Genomic DNA, 16,271 nt, shown 5'->3' on the forward strand with positions numbered 1-16,271 from the left:
AGTGACCATCAAGTCTTTTTTTGTGTGTGTGTGTATCAAGAATCACATTGAGTGTGTTTTTATCTTTTGTGTATAAAAAAATACATTGTGCTTTTATTTTTTTTATTCTTTTACTTGTTTCTGTCATTTACCCATAAAGATTTTTTTTCTTAGTCAAAGAAATCAACTCCAGGACTTATTCTTTGTAAGCCTAGTACTTATTCTGTTGGTCTCTTTTGCCGAGCTGCTAAGTTATTGATTAGGGTTAGGATTAACATCAGTTGTCAAGCAATAGTGGGGGACAAACTCAGGCACAAAGACACACACACACACACACACATATATGTATGTATGTGTATGACTGGCTCTTTCAGTTTCCATCTACCAAATCCACTCACAAGGCTTTGGTCAGCCTGAGGCTGTAGAAGACACTTACCCAAGGTGTCATGCAGTGGGACTGAATCCAGAACCATTGGAAGCTGAAAACTTTACAGAACATTAGTACAGGTTTCTTGTTCCAATCTGCAGATGATTGACAAGATAGGATTTTCATATCATGGTTGAATAAACATGGTCTGATGAAATATTTTTGTAACATGAAACAATTTGTAACTACAGGGTGATCACTAATTCATTTTACATTTCCTCTATATACATCATTCTACATTTTAGCATCAATTACTATATGTTTTGATATTGTTTTTCAAACCTTTTATACGTTTAGCAATTAACACAAAAAAAAAACCGAAGACAACATGTGAAGATCAAGCTTTAACAAAGTTGAATGCTTAAAAGGAAGAGAAAAAGCCTTGACGTTTCAGATGCTAGTCCTTCATCAGGAAAAAATCAAAAATTAAGAAAAGGTGGTAGGAGGGAAAAAAGGAGAAAGGGGTTAAAAACCAAATGGTATGTGGTTCTATGGGGTGGAGTTTGGAAGGGAGGATGAGGTAGGGTGGTGTGCATGTGTAGGAGGATATCTGTATAGGGAGAGACATAGAGAGAGGTATGGGTGTGTGAGGTGCTGTGGGTTACATGTAGTTCCTTGGAGTGTGTAGAGATGTATAGATTCAGGAGAGTAGAGGCATCTGATTTCTGCCATGCTAGCTTGGGTTAGACTAATATGTCATTGAGGTATTGTTTTACAGTTGGACACCCCTCCTGATGTTAACCTTTAACTGTTTTTTTTTTCAAGTAAAGAATCTTTTATTGCATACTTCTCCAAAGGTGTGAAGCTAGTAGACAATTTAGTAACAGGGGATCTGCCGACAGTAATACTGCTTGAAGATAAACACTCATGTATGCAAACACACACACACACACGCACACATGCACACACACACATGTACAAGCATACACTTCTTTTTCAGTTTCTGTCCATCAAATCTACTCAAAGCTTTGATTGACCCAATGCTGCTATGGACAAATTTTACCCAAGATGCTGCACAGTGGAGCTAAAACCAGAAAGCATGTGACTGGAAAACAAAATTATTTTCATGCTTTTACTTGTTTCAGCTACTGGACTGCAGCCATGCTGGAGCAATACTTTGACTGGTTTATGTAATCAAATCACTCCTTGTACTTATTTTTGAAGTCTGGTGCATATTTTTGTTCAACAGTTACACTGTGGAGATGCAAACAAACTAACACCAGTTGCCAAATAGTGAGATAGAAACTCATACACATGCATACACAAACACTATGAGCTTCTGCTCAGTCTCTGTCTGTGTAATTAACTCACAAGGCTTTAATTGGCCTATAGTTGCAATAGGCAACACTTATCCAAGGTGCTGCACAGTGAGAATAAACCTGAAACCATATGATTGCAAACTCCTCAACCATACAACTATGCCTGTGAGTGTGTGTGTGTGTACATATACACATATGCAACAAAACATATCTGTATTTAGATATGTCATAGATATGGAACAAATACTCTAGTTTCACTTTCTCTTTCCACCTCACCTCCATGTATGTTTGTTTATTTAATGTATGCATGCTGGTATTAATGATAATGACAATGATCACGCATTTAGTGATGAATAATATCAGTATATACTTTACTTATATGGTGCTTTTTTTTTTCTCTTTTCAGACTGAACTTTAACATTATTTGAAAATGTCCCTTATCAACAGAGAAGCTGTTCTCTGTTGCTGGATGACCCTTGTCTGTCTTGGAACTGTACTTGATGCCATGGTAATAGAAAGGACGTTCCGTGACCCTTTTGAGCACCCACTTGAGCGAATGATCATGCATAATGAAACAGGAGAGCTTTACGTTGGTGCTGTTAATAATTTATTTAAATTATCTGCTGATTTGAAACTGATGGAAAATGTCATCACAGGCCCTGCCGATGACAACCCCAAATGCCCACCTCCACTTTTACCTTGCAAAGAACAAAAGAAAAGTACAAACAGCCACAATCAGGGGTTAGTATTTGATTACAGTCGTGACTCAATTATCGTCTGTCTGTCCTTGTTCCATGGTGCCTGTCATGTCCGGAAGCTGAGTAATGTTACTGCTGTTGATGAACAAATGCCAAAACCTATTGTATCAAATCATGAAGACAGCTCAACTGTATTCCTCACCGCACCAGGGCCAAATGGTGATGCTCTTTATGTCGCTTCACGCTACAGTAACCATGGAAACAAGCGCTACCGTGACCTCGTGCCCTCTATCAGCAGTCGAAACCTGCAAACTCTAGAGTTTACATACAGAGATGCATCTGGAAGCAGCAAGGTTACTGTCCTACCCAAGTACCGAACACAGCATTTCGTGAACCCAGTTCATGCATTCTCACATGGAGGTTTTGTTTACTTCATTACAACCCAGCCACGCGCAAAAGACCAAAACTCCCCCCACGTCACAAAACTAGCTCGGATCTGTCAGAAGGACAAGAAGTTCGAGTCTTATGTAGAAGTTCGTTTGGAGTGTCGTCGTGGCAGTAAGTTGTACAATCTTGCCCAAGCTGGTTACTTATCAAAAGAAAGTGGTGGGAAGTTGTATGTTGCATTTGCCATGGGCAAGGTACAGTCAGATGCACCTTTACCTTATAGTGCAGTCTGTATTTATGATATGCAAGATGTGATTACGAAATTTGAAGAAAACATCAGAGAATGTCATAATGGTATTGGAGAAACAGGACTTCATTATTTACAACATTCAAAACCTTGTGAGAAGCGAGTAAGTTCTTTTTTTCTTTTTTATTTGTTTTTACTTTTTACTAGTTTTATAGATGGTTCATTCTGTTGCTACCTCTCACTTGCTGTGTCTTTCTCCTCTTTTCTGACAATATTTCTTCACCCCTAAAAATAGTCTTTATATATATCACCGGTGGCACATAAAAAGCACCATTCGAGCATGATCGTTACCAGCGTTGCCTTCCTGGCACGTGAAAAAGCATTTGAGCGAAGTTGTTGCCAGTGCCGCTGGACTGGCTCCTGTGCAATGGCACATAAAAAACACCATTTGAGCGTGGTCGTTGCCAGTACCGCCTGACTGGCCCTCGCGCCAGTGGCACGTAAAATCACCCACTACATTTTCAGAGTGGTTAGCATTAGGAAGGGCATCCAGCTCTAGAAACTCTGCCAGATCAGATTGGAGCCTGGTGCAGCCATCTGGTTCACCAGTCTTCAGTCAAATCGTCCAACCCATGCTAGCATGGAAAGCAAACGTTAAACAATGATGATGAAGTTGATATATCATCATCATCATTTAGCATCCACTTTCCATGCTTGATTGGAACTGGTAAGTTGGAGTGCTGCACTAGGTTCCCATCTACATTTGGCTTAGTTTCTACATCATGATGCCCTTCCTAATGCCAACCACTCCAAGAGTGTAGTGGATGCCTTTTACATGTCCCCAGCACCTGCCACATCTATGATTTCACTTGATTTGACAAGTCATCTCAAGTATATATATACATACATTACTTAGTACATCTCAACTAACCTGGATGTGTTGTTTATAACATCTTAGACTGTGGTAAACATCCCGAAAAATCATGCTAAAAAGCATAGAAGTTCTATTATTAGTTGATGAAATTTCATCAGTACACCAGTGGATGGCACTACGGTATCGTGTGATTTAACCATATTGTAGATTATCAGTGGCAGCTAGCAACCCATATGCCAGACAGGAAATCAGTCAAATCCATGTAGAATAATGTTGGCTGAGCAACCAGTGGTGCCATGGAAAGCTGGTTCTAATAGCTAATATATTGGGTCATCCCATAAATAATGAGGTTTTTTATACATCATTTATTTTTCAAAATTAAAATAAAAAGAATTCTTTTTTAATCTAAGATTTTTCTCTCCTTCATTTTCTACAATGCTTCTATATCTATCTGGTAGACTTGCAAGGTCTCTGTTCCAAAATTTACTTGTCCATGATGAAAAGTACTCCTCCAGTACTATTCTGACCTGGTCTACAGAATTCGTATTTTTTCTGTCCAAATGATTTTGAAGACTGCAAAATAAATGATAATCAGATGGGGCAATGTCTGGTGAATATGGTGGGTGGGACATCGTTTCCCATTCAAACTGTTCCAGCTTTTGGAACGTCATCCTTGCTGTATGTGGCCAAGCATTATCCTGATGGAAGAACACCTTTCGTCTTGAAACCAAAGATGGTCGTTTTTCTTCTAGTGCTGACTTAAGCCACTCAAGCTGCTCACAGTAGATCTCCTTTGTTATTGTTTGGTTTGGGTTTAAAAGTTCAAAGTAGACTAAACCTTTCATATCTCACTAAACAGATAACAACACAATATGTGGGTGAAGACCTTCTTTAGCCTAGGGTGCAGGTGTCTCTTCTTTCCCTACCTAGTATCTTTGGCACTTGACATTTTTATAAAGAACACATTTCTTGTCACTGGTCACTATTCGATCCAAAAAAGGTTCATTTGTTAGATGTGATAGCAAAGAAGAGCACACATTCGCTCTCTGCATGCGATTAGACTCGGAAAGTTAGAGTAACCCATTGACCCAATTTGCTAACTTTTCTGATGGCACGCAGGTGTCGATGAATGGTTGAATGACTAAATCTAAGCTTCTCTGCTAGTTCCTCAACAGTTACAATGGGATCTTGTTTCACCAGGGTTTGCAGGATGTCCTCATTATGCTCTACAGATTTTCCAGGATAAGGCTTGTCTTCTAGGTTGTAGTTTCTGCTTAGAATTTTTGGAACCACTATTAACACTGGCTTACATTTATTGTCCGATTCCTATATACTGCATTAATATTCCTCACACATTCTGTTGCATTGTTGCCTTTATTGAATTCATAAAGCAAAACATGCTGAATATGCTCCTTTGTCACTTCTGTTATAGCTTTGAAAAAATAACAATTAAAATCAAACTGCACTTTTCAAAACTTGCACTAAGAATAAGTAAAAAGTAAAATTACTACCTGCTTTTATAACAAGTTGATGCAGGTAGTTTATCTTGTCCCCCTCTGAGTTTTAGTTCATGCAATTGAAAAAACCACATTATTTATGGGATAACCCAATACACACACACAGATATATATTTGCATAGATTAATTGCTGTAAAACCTGGTATTGTTTAACATGTTGCTTAACCATTATGTAGACTCTGAGTAAAGCTATGATGAGGGAGAGACTGCCCCATCTTTTTAATAGCATCATATAGAACTAAATTATCTAATGTGTCCTTTCTTCTTTGAAGATGGTGGAGTGTGGGTTGGGATAGATTTGGCTGCTGTTTCTAACAGGATTGAACGACACTGTATTTGGTACAGACAAATCAAAAGACCAAGTCTTCAACAATGTTATCAGATATAGTAATAATGATTATTCTCTTTGACCCAATACCACTAATATATAGAGAATGGTTGTATTGGGTTGGCATCTAAGTTCTCCCCGGTTTTTTTTTTAAATTTAAATTTTTTTTAAAGTTTAATAAAAAATAACAGCTAATTAATCAATAATGTATTCACCCTTGCTGTTTACAACTTCTTCCCAACATTCAACAAGATTTTCAATACCTCATTGGTAGAAATCACCCCATTTTGACTTGAAAAATTGATCCAACGAAGTCTTCAATTCTGCATCAGTATTGAATGAAACTCCACGCATAGCATTTGAAAGAGATCAAAAGAGGTGGAAATCAGTTGGTGCCAAATCAGGAGAGTACGGTAGGTGTGGCAGCACTTCCCAGCCATACGTTTGAATGGCTTCCTTGGTCATATTGGCGATATGAGGGTGGGCGTTGTCATGCAGCAGAACTCCATGCTGCTGATTAGGTCTTTTCTCTTGAATAGCCATGTTGAGTCGTTCCATCTGTTGAACATAAAGTTGCGCATTGACCATTTGGTTCCACTCAAGCAATTCATAATGGATAATCCCTTCCCAGTCCCACCATACGCACAATGTTGTTTTACATGGATGAAGATCTTGTTTCACGCACAATATCGCTTGTTTACCGGGGCTAATCCATTCCTTACACTGCTTCATATTGATATGCAGGTACCATTTTTCGTCGCCAATAACAATTCGATAAAGAAATCATTGCTTGTGTCCATGAGTTGAGCGGTGACGAGCAAGCAAACCAGCGAAGATTGTGGCTCGTTGATTTTTGTTGTTGTCACTTAAAGCAAGCAGAACCCATGCTCCCCCATCGAGTGAAGATGCTTCTCTATAGCAGTGTGGGAGCATTCCATTTTCTCCTCCAGTTCTCTTGTCTTTTGATGAGAATTTTCGTGCAAAAGTTGGTTTAATTGCTCTTCATCAAACTCAACTGGATGGCCAGAATGAGATGCGTCTTTGAGGTTAAAATTTCCATTTTTGAACTTGGCATACCAATCACGAGTGGTTCATTCAGCTATGGCACCCTCTCCATACACAGCACAGGCAGGAACTTAGTTGCCAACCCAATAAATGGCTAAATATATGAATCTTGTGTATATTTTATTGACTCCCGTAGGAATGAATGGTAAGGTCAGCTCCTAGCTGAATTTGAATTCTGTACCTAGAGGGTTCAAACTAAATACATTTGAGAATCCTTATCCAAAATTCTTGTACCAAAAGTGTTACAGATTTCAGATTTTGTGGCAGATTTTGGAGTATTTATATAATTGCATCTCTAAAATAGGACAGCTTGGGAATGAGACACAGTATCCATCTACTGCAGAGCTTAATAACTACCTCGAGAACCCAGTTTCCACAAAAGCTGTTCGCCAGGAGCTGCATGGGAGGGCTGCAATCAGTAAACCACTACTTCCAAAAAACAAACGTTGCAAAGTGTTTAAAGTGAAGTAAAAACCTACAAAATTGGTCCCTAAAGCATTGGAAGAATGTTATTTTCTCGGATGAGTCATCCTTTACCTTATATCTGATCATCAGCCAAGTATACATGTGGAGACAGCCAAAAGAGGAATTTGACCCAAACTGCCTTCTTCCAACTGTTAAACATGGAGGAGGATCTGTGATGATCTAGAGGGCTATATCTTGGAAATCTGCCAGCCCAATGGTTTCCCTTCATGGCAGAATTAATAGTCAAGACCATTTAAACGTTTTATCTAATCAAATTCATCCTATGGTTGTGGAACTGTTTCTGGAAGGAAACACAATCTTTCAGGATGATAATGCACCAATTCACACAGCTAAAGTTGTTACTGAGTGGCATGAGAAACATTCTAGTGAAGTTGAACATCTTATCTGGCTACCACTGTCCCCAGATCTCAATATTATTGAACATTTATGGTGAATTTTACAAAAACAAGTAAGGAGCCGATATCCTCCACCATCACAACTACAAGAACTGGAGACTGTTTTAGCTGAAGAATGGACAAAAATTCCTTTGGAAACAATTTAAACTTTGTATGAGTCCATACCTCATAGAATTCAGGCTGTAATTACTGCGAAAGCTGGTCCTGCCTACCCCATATTAAAATAAATTTGTTTGAAATTTTAGGTGTTTCCATTATTTTGTCCAACCCCTGTAGGTGCAAGGTCAGAAATTTGCAAGGAGAGTTTAGTCAATTAAATTAATCTTAGTACTTGTCTGCTACTCTATTTTACTGACCTCCAAAAGAGTGAAAGACAAAGTTGACCTTAGCACGATTTGAACTCAGAACATAAAGAGCTGGAAGAAATACTGCAAGATGCTTAGTTTAATGCTTTAACGATTCCACCAAACCACCATTTTAGAATTAGCTAATGAAAGAGCCACTGTGCAGTCACTTGACTTGCTGGAAGTAGAAACCAAATTGCCCTGAAATCATACCAATATCTTCTTAAAAAAGGAAAGCAGCATTAGGCAATGAGTCCTGGATATACAAAATGAGGGGGTGGTTTTCTCAATCAAGGATGTCCTAGGGTTAAACAGCAACAATTGAATAATCATGATTTCTGACATGAATACAAGACCATAAGCTTGAAGGAATGGCTATAAGCTGATTAAATCCACTCTTGCATGTGATTAGTGTTTACTTATTTCGTGATTCTGGAAGGATTTGCACCTAGAAAGATTTAAACACTGAGTGAAAAGAGAGGTAACTAGATACTACAAGGGCTGTGTGGTTAAGAAGCTCACTTCACAACTACATGGTTTCAGGTTCAATCCCACTGTGTAGCACCTTGGGCAAGTGTCTTCCTACCACAGTGGCAGCAGCAACAGTGGTAGTGATGGTGGTGGTGGCAGTAATATCAGCGGAAGTGGTAGCAGTGGTAGTGAGGAATATGGTGATTTTGGTGGTTTACCAATTCTATTATCCACTGCCCTTCTAATAACAATAATGATCTCTAATATAGAGAAACCAAATGATTTGAGAGCGAGAGAGAGTATAGTTAATTATGTTGATCTCCAGTATGTAACTGTTACTTTATTTTACCAATCAGATCAGAAATAAACCAAATTTGACCTTGGTGGGATTTGAACTCAGAATGTAAAAGGTAGAGGCAATATAGTCGACTGAATCAACCTCTTTAAACTGCTGTTACTTATTTTAATAACATCAGAAGGCTGGAAGGGTATCACCAGGAATTAAAAACCAAATTTAGATAGACAGTTCTCTACCGACTTGCCTAACTCATTGGTCTTATAACAATAACAAGCTGATGAGAGAGCCCCTACAAAGGTACTCATCCTACTAGAAATAGCAGCTGAATTTTTGTGAGCCATCTTGGAAAAAGACATATCAGAAAACATAATCTGAGATAAGTGCTGTCATAACTGTATGGTTCAGAAGGTCTCTTCCCAACCACATGATTTCTTGTTAAGTCCCATTGTGTGGCACCTTGGGCAAGTGTCTTCCATTATGGCCTTAGGCTGGCCAAAGCTTGAATTTTGTTGATAGAAACTGAAAAAGTCTGTTGTTTGTGTGCGTGTGTATGTGTTTGTAGCACAAGAAAAGTACTCAGTACACACTGTAAAGTGGTTGGCATTAGGGAGATAAATCACCATAGAAACCATGCCAGAGCATACACTGGAATACATTGCGGTTCTTTAGACCCAGTAAATCCTGTTAAATCATCCACCCTATGCCAGTGTGGAACATAGACATAAAATGATGGTATATATAAATGTGCATGAGTCTATATTTTTCCTTGTTTCCACTTGGCCATGAAAACATGTACAGCCATGGGGAAATATTGCCTTGCTTGGAGACAGGCAAAGGTTGGGAACAAGAAGGACATCTGGCTGTAAAAAGTCAGCATCAACCAATTCTAACTCATGTAAGCATGAAAAAGCAAGCATTAAAACTACAACAATGACAATTCATGTCTTAATAAATGATGGATGATATGGTAACTGGTGGAATTCATTAGTATAAACAATTATACCAACCTCCATATGTAAATGGTACTTTATTTTATCAATAGGATGAAAGGCAAATTCATCATGGGTAGAATTTGAACTCAGAATATAAAAGACTTAACTAAATATTGCAAGGCTGACTGAGACTAATTCACCTGCAACAGCAATAATTATGTTGACTACTACTATTATAATCACAAGGTCATGGATTTAATGAAGACTCAATAAAAATGCACTTTTTTATGGTACTGTGCCAACAGTAAATTGCAATAATTGTTGTAATATCACCACTGTATTTCCAGGTGTTGTGTTTGTGTTGCTGTATTTTTAACAACAAATAACTTGTTCTTATAACAATAATGACAGACTGATGATGGAGCCTCTATGAGGGCACTCAAATCGCTAGAAATAGCAGCTAAATTTTCTTCAACAGCTTAGTGAAAAAGGACATATAAAATGTAATCTGAGACGGATGGGATGGTTGCAGCTAGAATGCCTTTGATCATAGAGTAGTCATCTATATCATTGGTTTGATACTAAAAAAAGGCATGTAAACCTCTCTTATGTAAAAAAAAAAAAAAAAAGCAGGAGTTACTGTGTGGTAAGTAGCTTGCTTACCAACCACATGGTTCCAGGTTCAATCCCATTGCGTGGCACCTTGGGCTAGTGTCTTCTACTATAGCCTCGGGTCGACCAAAACCTTGCGAGTGGATTTGGTTGACGGAAACTGAAAGAAGCCTGTCATATATATGTATATATATGTGTGTGTGTTTGTGTGTCTGTGTTTGTCTCCCCAACATCACTTGACAACCGATGCTGGTGTGTTTACGTCCCCGTAACTTAGCGGCTCGGCAAAAGAGACCGATAGAAAAAGTACTAGGCTTACAAAGAATAAGTCCTGGGGTCGATTTGCTCGACTAAAAGCGGTGCTCCAGCATGGCCGCAGTCAAATGACTGAAACGAGTAAAAGAGTAAAGAGTATATATTACACTTATTGTAGTTGTATATTTACAACGAACACTACTCATCAAAGCAGCATTTCCATAGCAGTTCCACACACCTATTGGGGTAGTGTATTTACTAAACTGTGACAATATTCCCACAGTAATCCAACATATTGTTCTAGAGTATCTACAGTATACTCCATTTCTACATATGGTAGGCTCCACTCACTTTCTGTAGTGGTCTACCTTTGGTAACATTTCTTTATAAAAATGATATCATTATGAGCCACAATCCCCAAAATAAAATCAAATTGTAATACAGTGTGTCTGAAAGGATGATTTCATACATCACACAGTCCGCAAGGTCTCTCACCTCTTATATTATGGGAGGTTCTTTGGTCCTTTACCAAGAAGATCTCTAATAACATACTGATCTCATACAATATTCAATATTTTTTCATCCAAATGTTTCATGTTCAAAGTTACATTTGCAAATGGCAAGACTGGTCTTCCTCTGAAGTTCTTATAATCTGACAGATCTTGTGTGTGTGTGTGTGTGTGTATGCATGTGTGCGCATGCACGCGCATGTGCATGCATTTGTGTGTGTTTGTGTTGTTTTTGCAGACTGTATCATTAGGATCCTCTCACTACAGAAACTTCAGTTTTTTTTACCCCACTTCCAAAGTCCATGCATTTTGTTGCAAAATGTTTAAATATAAACAAAATAGAACAAAATAAAATTTGTTTAACAATAGAACATTTTGTTCTGTATGTGATGACGCTCAGTATTCAAATATTCTCTGTATGGAAATAATCCAAAAACAATTATTCTCTCCTGCTTTTAAAACTTTTTTTTTTAGAATCTAGCCTCAAAGAGTAACATCAAAACGATGCCTGGAAGGACAGCAGTGAATTATTATTATTATTATATGTTTGACTTTTGCTTTGTATTTCTACAACTTAGCTCCAAGTCTCACCCAGAGACCTCAAGAGACAACGAGTTAGAATTTCATGTCGGTTTTTATGCCTAGGATGTCATATATTTGGTTTTGTACATAGAGAATGTTTAAGAAAGCATGAGAAAATTATGAGTTTGTTTTAAAGTTTGAGATTACATAGATAGTATTTTCATAGGATATGGGCAGTTCCCATGAGTACTATCTTTTGAATTTCTACTATTTTGAGATTTCCCGGTAGCTGAGCTAGGTAGCAATCTGCCCCTTTTGCTATCATTCCTAGGGCACCTATGACAACAGGTATTGTTTTAGTCTTGAGGTTCCACATTTTGCTAATTTCTATTTCAAGATCTTTATTGAGATACTCTGTAGGCGAAAGAAGACTGCTCATGGAGACAACATGATCAATGGTTTCATTTTGTTGTTGATATACACGATATGTTGGACAGCTGCCGTTCTTTAACATGTTGGCCTGGTAGTTTCTTGTAGGTAGGCACTGATCTTGGGCTGTTATGATAAACCCTTCTGTTTCTGATTTTAAGCCAGAAGACACTAACCATTGATAAGTAAGGGCTTTGGTACTATTAGCTCTCTTTGGGTATTTGCCATTGAGAGGTTTTTCTTGCCATTTATCAGTAAGAATATCTGAGGCAGCAGTTTTAGCATGGGCTTTCATACGCTTAGCTTTTTCTGTGCTTGTTTCTAGTACATCTAATTCTGGGATTTGTTGTATTTAGAATTCACTTAGATATTCCTTTGCCTGTTTTGTTACTGAGTATGATGCTTTCATCTTTTTGAGGTTGATTAAGTAGGAACCAGTTGACTTAACTGACTTAGCCCCAACCCCAAAATTGCTGGCCTTGTGCCAAAATTTAAAACCAATATAAAGATAGTCGGTAAACTGTATCCAGGATATTTCACTACACACATTTTACAGAGAAATTTAGGAGTACAGTTATTAAATATAGAGATAGTTGGATGGACAGATGGATGTTCAGTCTTTCTGACAAGGATTTGCTCTAAGACACATGCATTAAATTGTCAAGTAAATAGAGAGAGACTGAAACAAATGCTACTGGCAAATACACTCATACTCTCACTAATAGTCTATGTTCATATACACATACCTCCTGCTCTCACATACGCATACACAACTAACTGTAGTGTGTGTGCATGCATGTATGTGTGTGTGCACATCAGTAGTGTTTGTATGAATGTCTGTATGTATGCATATGCTAGTATGGATCTCTCTCCCCCTCTCTCTCGCACACACTTTTACCATTCTCTTTTTCCAAATGTGACAGATTTTTAAAAGCCAATCTCTTGTTAGCTCTTTATTATAATAATTTATTAGTGGTAGTGATGATGATAGTGATAGTGACAGAATGGTTAGAGTCTCAGACAAAATGCCTTGCAGTATTTCTTCCAACTCTTTATATTCTGAGTTCAAATTCTGCCAGGTTGAACTTTGCCTTTCATTCCTTGATAAAATAAAGTACCATTCAGGTACTAGGGGCCAATATAATTGACTCCCCCTGTCACCTCAAAATTGCTGGCCTAGTACCAAAATTAGAAATTACTACTACTAAGGCACAAGACTGAACTGTTGATAATATTCATTCAAATACTTAAATGGTAATTCTAAATTCAAATCTCACTGAGGTCAGCTTTGCATTTCTTCTTTTTAGGGTCAATAAAATGAATTACCTGTCAAGTATCAGGGTCAACGTAATCATCTCAAGACTGCTGGTGTTGCACCAAAATTAGATAGCATTATATTTTCTTTAGAATCTGTTAGTGACATAACACCAATACAAACTAACCGAATGCTAAGTCAGAAAAGTAAGGGATGTTGTAGTAGTGATAGAAAAAGGAAGAGAATAGACACAACTGGTCTGTGTACTTGTCATAGCATTGTTGTTGTTGTTGCTCAGACAGGATCAAGCATAATTAATCAAAGGCATTTCGGCCCCTACACCAGTGGGGGGGGGGGTCCACATAAGATTTTGCTGTCAGACTGTATGTGCAATAAATAAGTTATACTTCTACAATATACAAAACATTTTAATAAATTTTTTTATACAATTCCTAATAATATAATGGAATTTTTTTTTAATATCAACTGTCAATAGTGGCTCAGTAGAGTGAAGTAAGACTCACAGGTGAGAAATGGTTGAGAACTGCTGCCCTACACTAATGTAGGTCATGTATGTCAGATGAACTTTGCCTGGTACTTATTTTATCAACCCCAAAAGAATGAAAGGCAGCATCAACCTCAGCAGAATTAGAACTCAAAACATGAAGTCAAACCAAATATTGCTAAGTATTTTACCCAGCATGCTAACGATTCTGCCAACTTGCAATAATGATAATAATAAACATAGAACTACATTATCTGTATCCATCCTCTGTGTGTGTGTGTGTAGCTTTCTCCAAAACACACACTCCAACGCATGAACACACACATTCCATTATACAAACATGCACACCTACATGTTCCCCATGAAGCTAACCTTTTAATAGTTACCATTTCCAATTTTTTAATTTGTTTTCCAGACTGACCCATTGCAGTTCTGTGGGACCAACTTCACACCTCATGCTTCTCTGGATGGCAGAAAACCCATCATGTCACGTCCTGTCCTTGAACATTCTGGGGCCTACTTCACTGCTATTGCTTCACTGATAGTGGGGCAACACACACTCATGTTTTTAGGGACCAACACTGGCTATATCTATAAGGTGAGTAATATGGTCATTTTGTGTATGTGTGTGTGCGTATGCATGTGTGTGTGTGTGTGTGTACATGTGAATAAGAAAGCGAAAGAGAATGTGTGTGTGTGTGTGCAGTTTGGTCAAATTATCTGCAAGTGAAAGTAACAGTGACAGCTAATCTCAAGATGTTGTACGAAGATGCTGTTGACAAGCTTTGGCCCTGCAACAATTGACAAGACATTGTGCTGGAGAAGATCTGACCAACGGATGCAAGTATGGAATAATGTATATAAAAAACAACAATGAATGAATGAATGAATGTTGTTTATATGCAATACATATGTATGTACAAAATGAATAAATGGACATAAATATATATCTTATGCTCTTACACAGGTTATTGTGAAGGACGATGGCAGCTCTGAAATCATTGAGCAATTGTTGGTGGATCACCATCGAGAAATTCTCTCCAACTTGATTTTCACAAAGGACAGACGACACCTGTACCTGATGACTCGAGACAAGGTGAGGCTCATGATGTCACTGTTGTTTGTTTCAGTTCTTCGTTTGTTTGGTCAACATTAATTAATTAACATCAGCTAATTAACATAACCTCTAACTATCTATTTCTCTATTGTGCTCTTTCTCTCTCGCTCTTCCCCACACCCATTTCTACTTTCTCATTCACCCCCACCCCACTCCAACCAGGTTTTCCCTCTTCCACTTCCATCTCTTTATATCATTCTCTCTTTCTCTCTCTCTCTCTCTCTCTCTCTCTCTCTCTCATCTTCTGTTTCTTTTACAGTGTATTTGTGTATATGTGTGTATATCTGAAAATGGGTGTATAAGTGTATGCATATAAGAATATGATTTCCGTTAAAGGTAAACCATTCATGTCTCTGTGCAGCTGGCTCCTCTGTTAATGTAGGAATACAGGTGTGAATACATAATTGTAGTTACACAAGTTCAAGTATATATTTGTATCACACTATTGTGAGGACACAGACATGGATACACAAGTGTGGGTATATATTTGGAATATACAGATATGGGTATGTATATGTCATTATATACAAGTAGGAATGTAGAGGTGGTTTTACAAATGTATGTATACAGCAGTATTGCTATGAGTGTACAGGTGTGTGAACATATATATAATATATATATATATATATATATATATATATATGCAGATTATACTGTGCAGCATATGTGAAGGCATATGACTCAGTAGTTAGATAGAGCATTGGGCTCACAATCATAAGGTAGTAAGTTCAATTCCTGGACCAGGCTGTGTATCGTGTTCTTGAGCAAGACTCTTTACTTCATGTTGCTCCAGTTCACTCAGCTGTAGAAATGAATTGCAATGTCACTGGTGCCCAGCTGTATTGGTCTTTGCCTTTCCCTTGGATAACATCAGTGGCATGGAGAGGAGAGACTGGTATGCATGGCAACAGCTGGTTTTCTGTAAACAACCTTGCTTGGACTTGTGCCTCAAATAGGAAACTTTCTAGGTGCAATCCTATGGTCATTCATGACCAAAGGGAATCTTTTATACAGTAGTAGTATATCGTCTGCAGCAAGGACCCCAACTGTTGGGCTGTGGATTATTTAGTACCAGGCTGCAGAGAAAGAATAAATTTTTGAATTTTATTTCTATTTAATTGGCTTTCACAGTGTGTAGGGTATTTTTGTGTCAGTCATTGGGCTGTGATATGCTATGGCATTACTTTGAAGAGTTTAGTTGAACAAATTAATCCCAGTACTTATTTTTCAAGCCTGGTACTTATACTATCAGTCTCTTTTGCTGAGCTGCTAAGTTATCTGAATGTAAACAAATTATCACTGGTTGCCAAGCAGTGGTGGGTGACTAACACTAAACATACATATATATATATATATAGAA

At 37.9% G+C, this 16,271-nt stretch overlaps 1 protein-coding gene across 5 annotated transcripts in view; it reads left to right on the top strand.

Moving 5' to 3' along the window:
• The window catches only part of LOC115212076 (plexin-A4-like), a 129,326-nt gene that overhangs the window by 76,633 nt on the left and 36,422 nt on the right, over positions 1 to 16,271 (top strand). For 2 of the 5 annotated variants that reach the window (XM_036503370.1, XM_029780885.2), the window contains exons 2-4: positions 2,068 to 3,160; positions 14,210 to 14,392; positions 14,762 to 14,890. In XM_036503370.1, the coding sequence (XP_036359263.1) occupies positions 2,096 to 3,160; positions 14,210 to 14,392; positions 14,762 to 14,890 (1,377 nt within the window). In that variant the 5' untranslated portion in view covers positions 2,068 to 2,095. Of the gene's footprint in view, positions 1 to 713; positions 724 to 2,067; positions 3,161 to 14,209; positions 14,393 to 14,761; positions 14,891 to 16,271 lie in introns of those variants that run through there. The other 3 variants (XM_036503371.1, XM_029780884.2, XM_036503373.1) reach the window with 3 other exon arrangements.

Source organism: Octopus sinensis, linkage group LG5 (genome assembly GCF_006345805.1).
Source record: "Octopus sinensis linkage group LG5, ASM634580v1, whole genome shotgun sequence".
NCBI classification, from domain to species: Eukaryota; Metazoa; Mollusca; class Cephalopoda; order Octopoda; family Octopodidae; genus Octopus; species Octopus sinensis.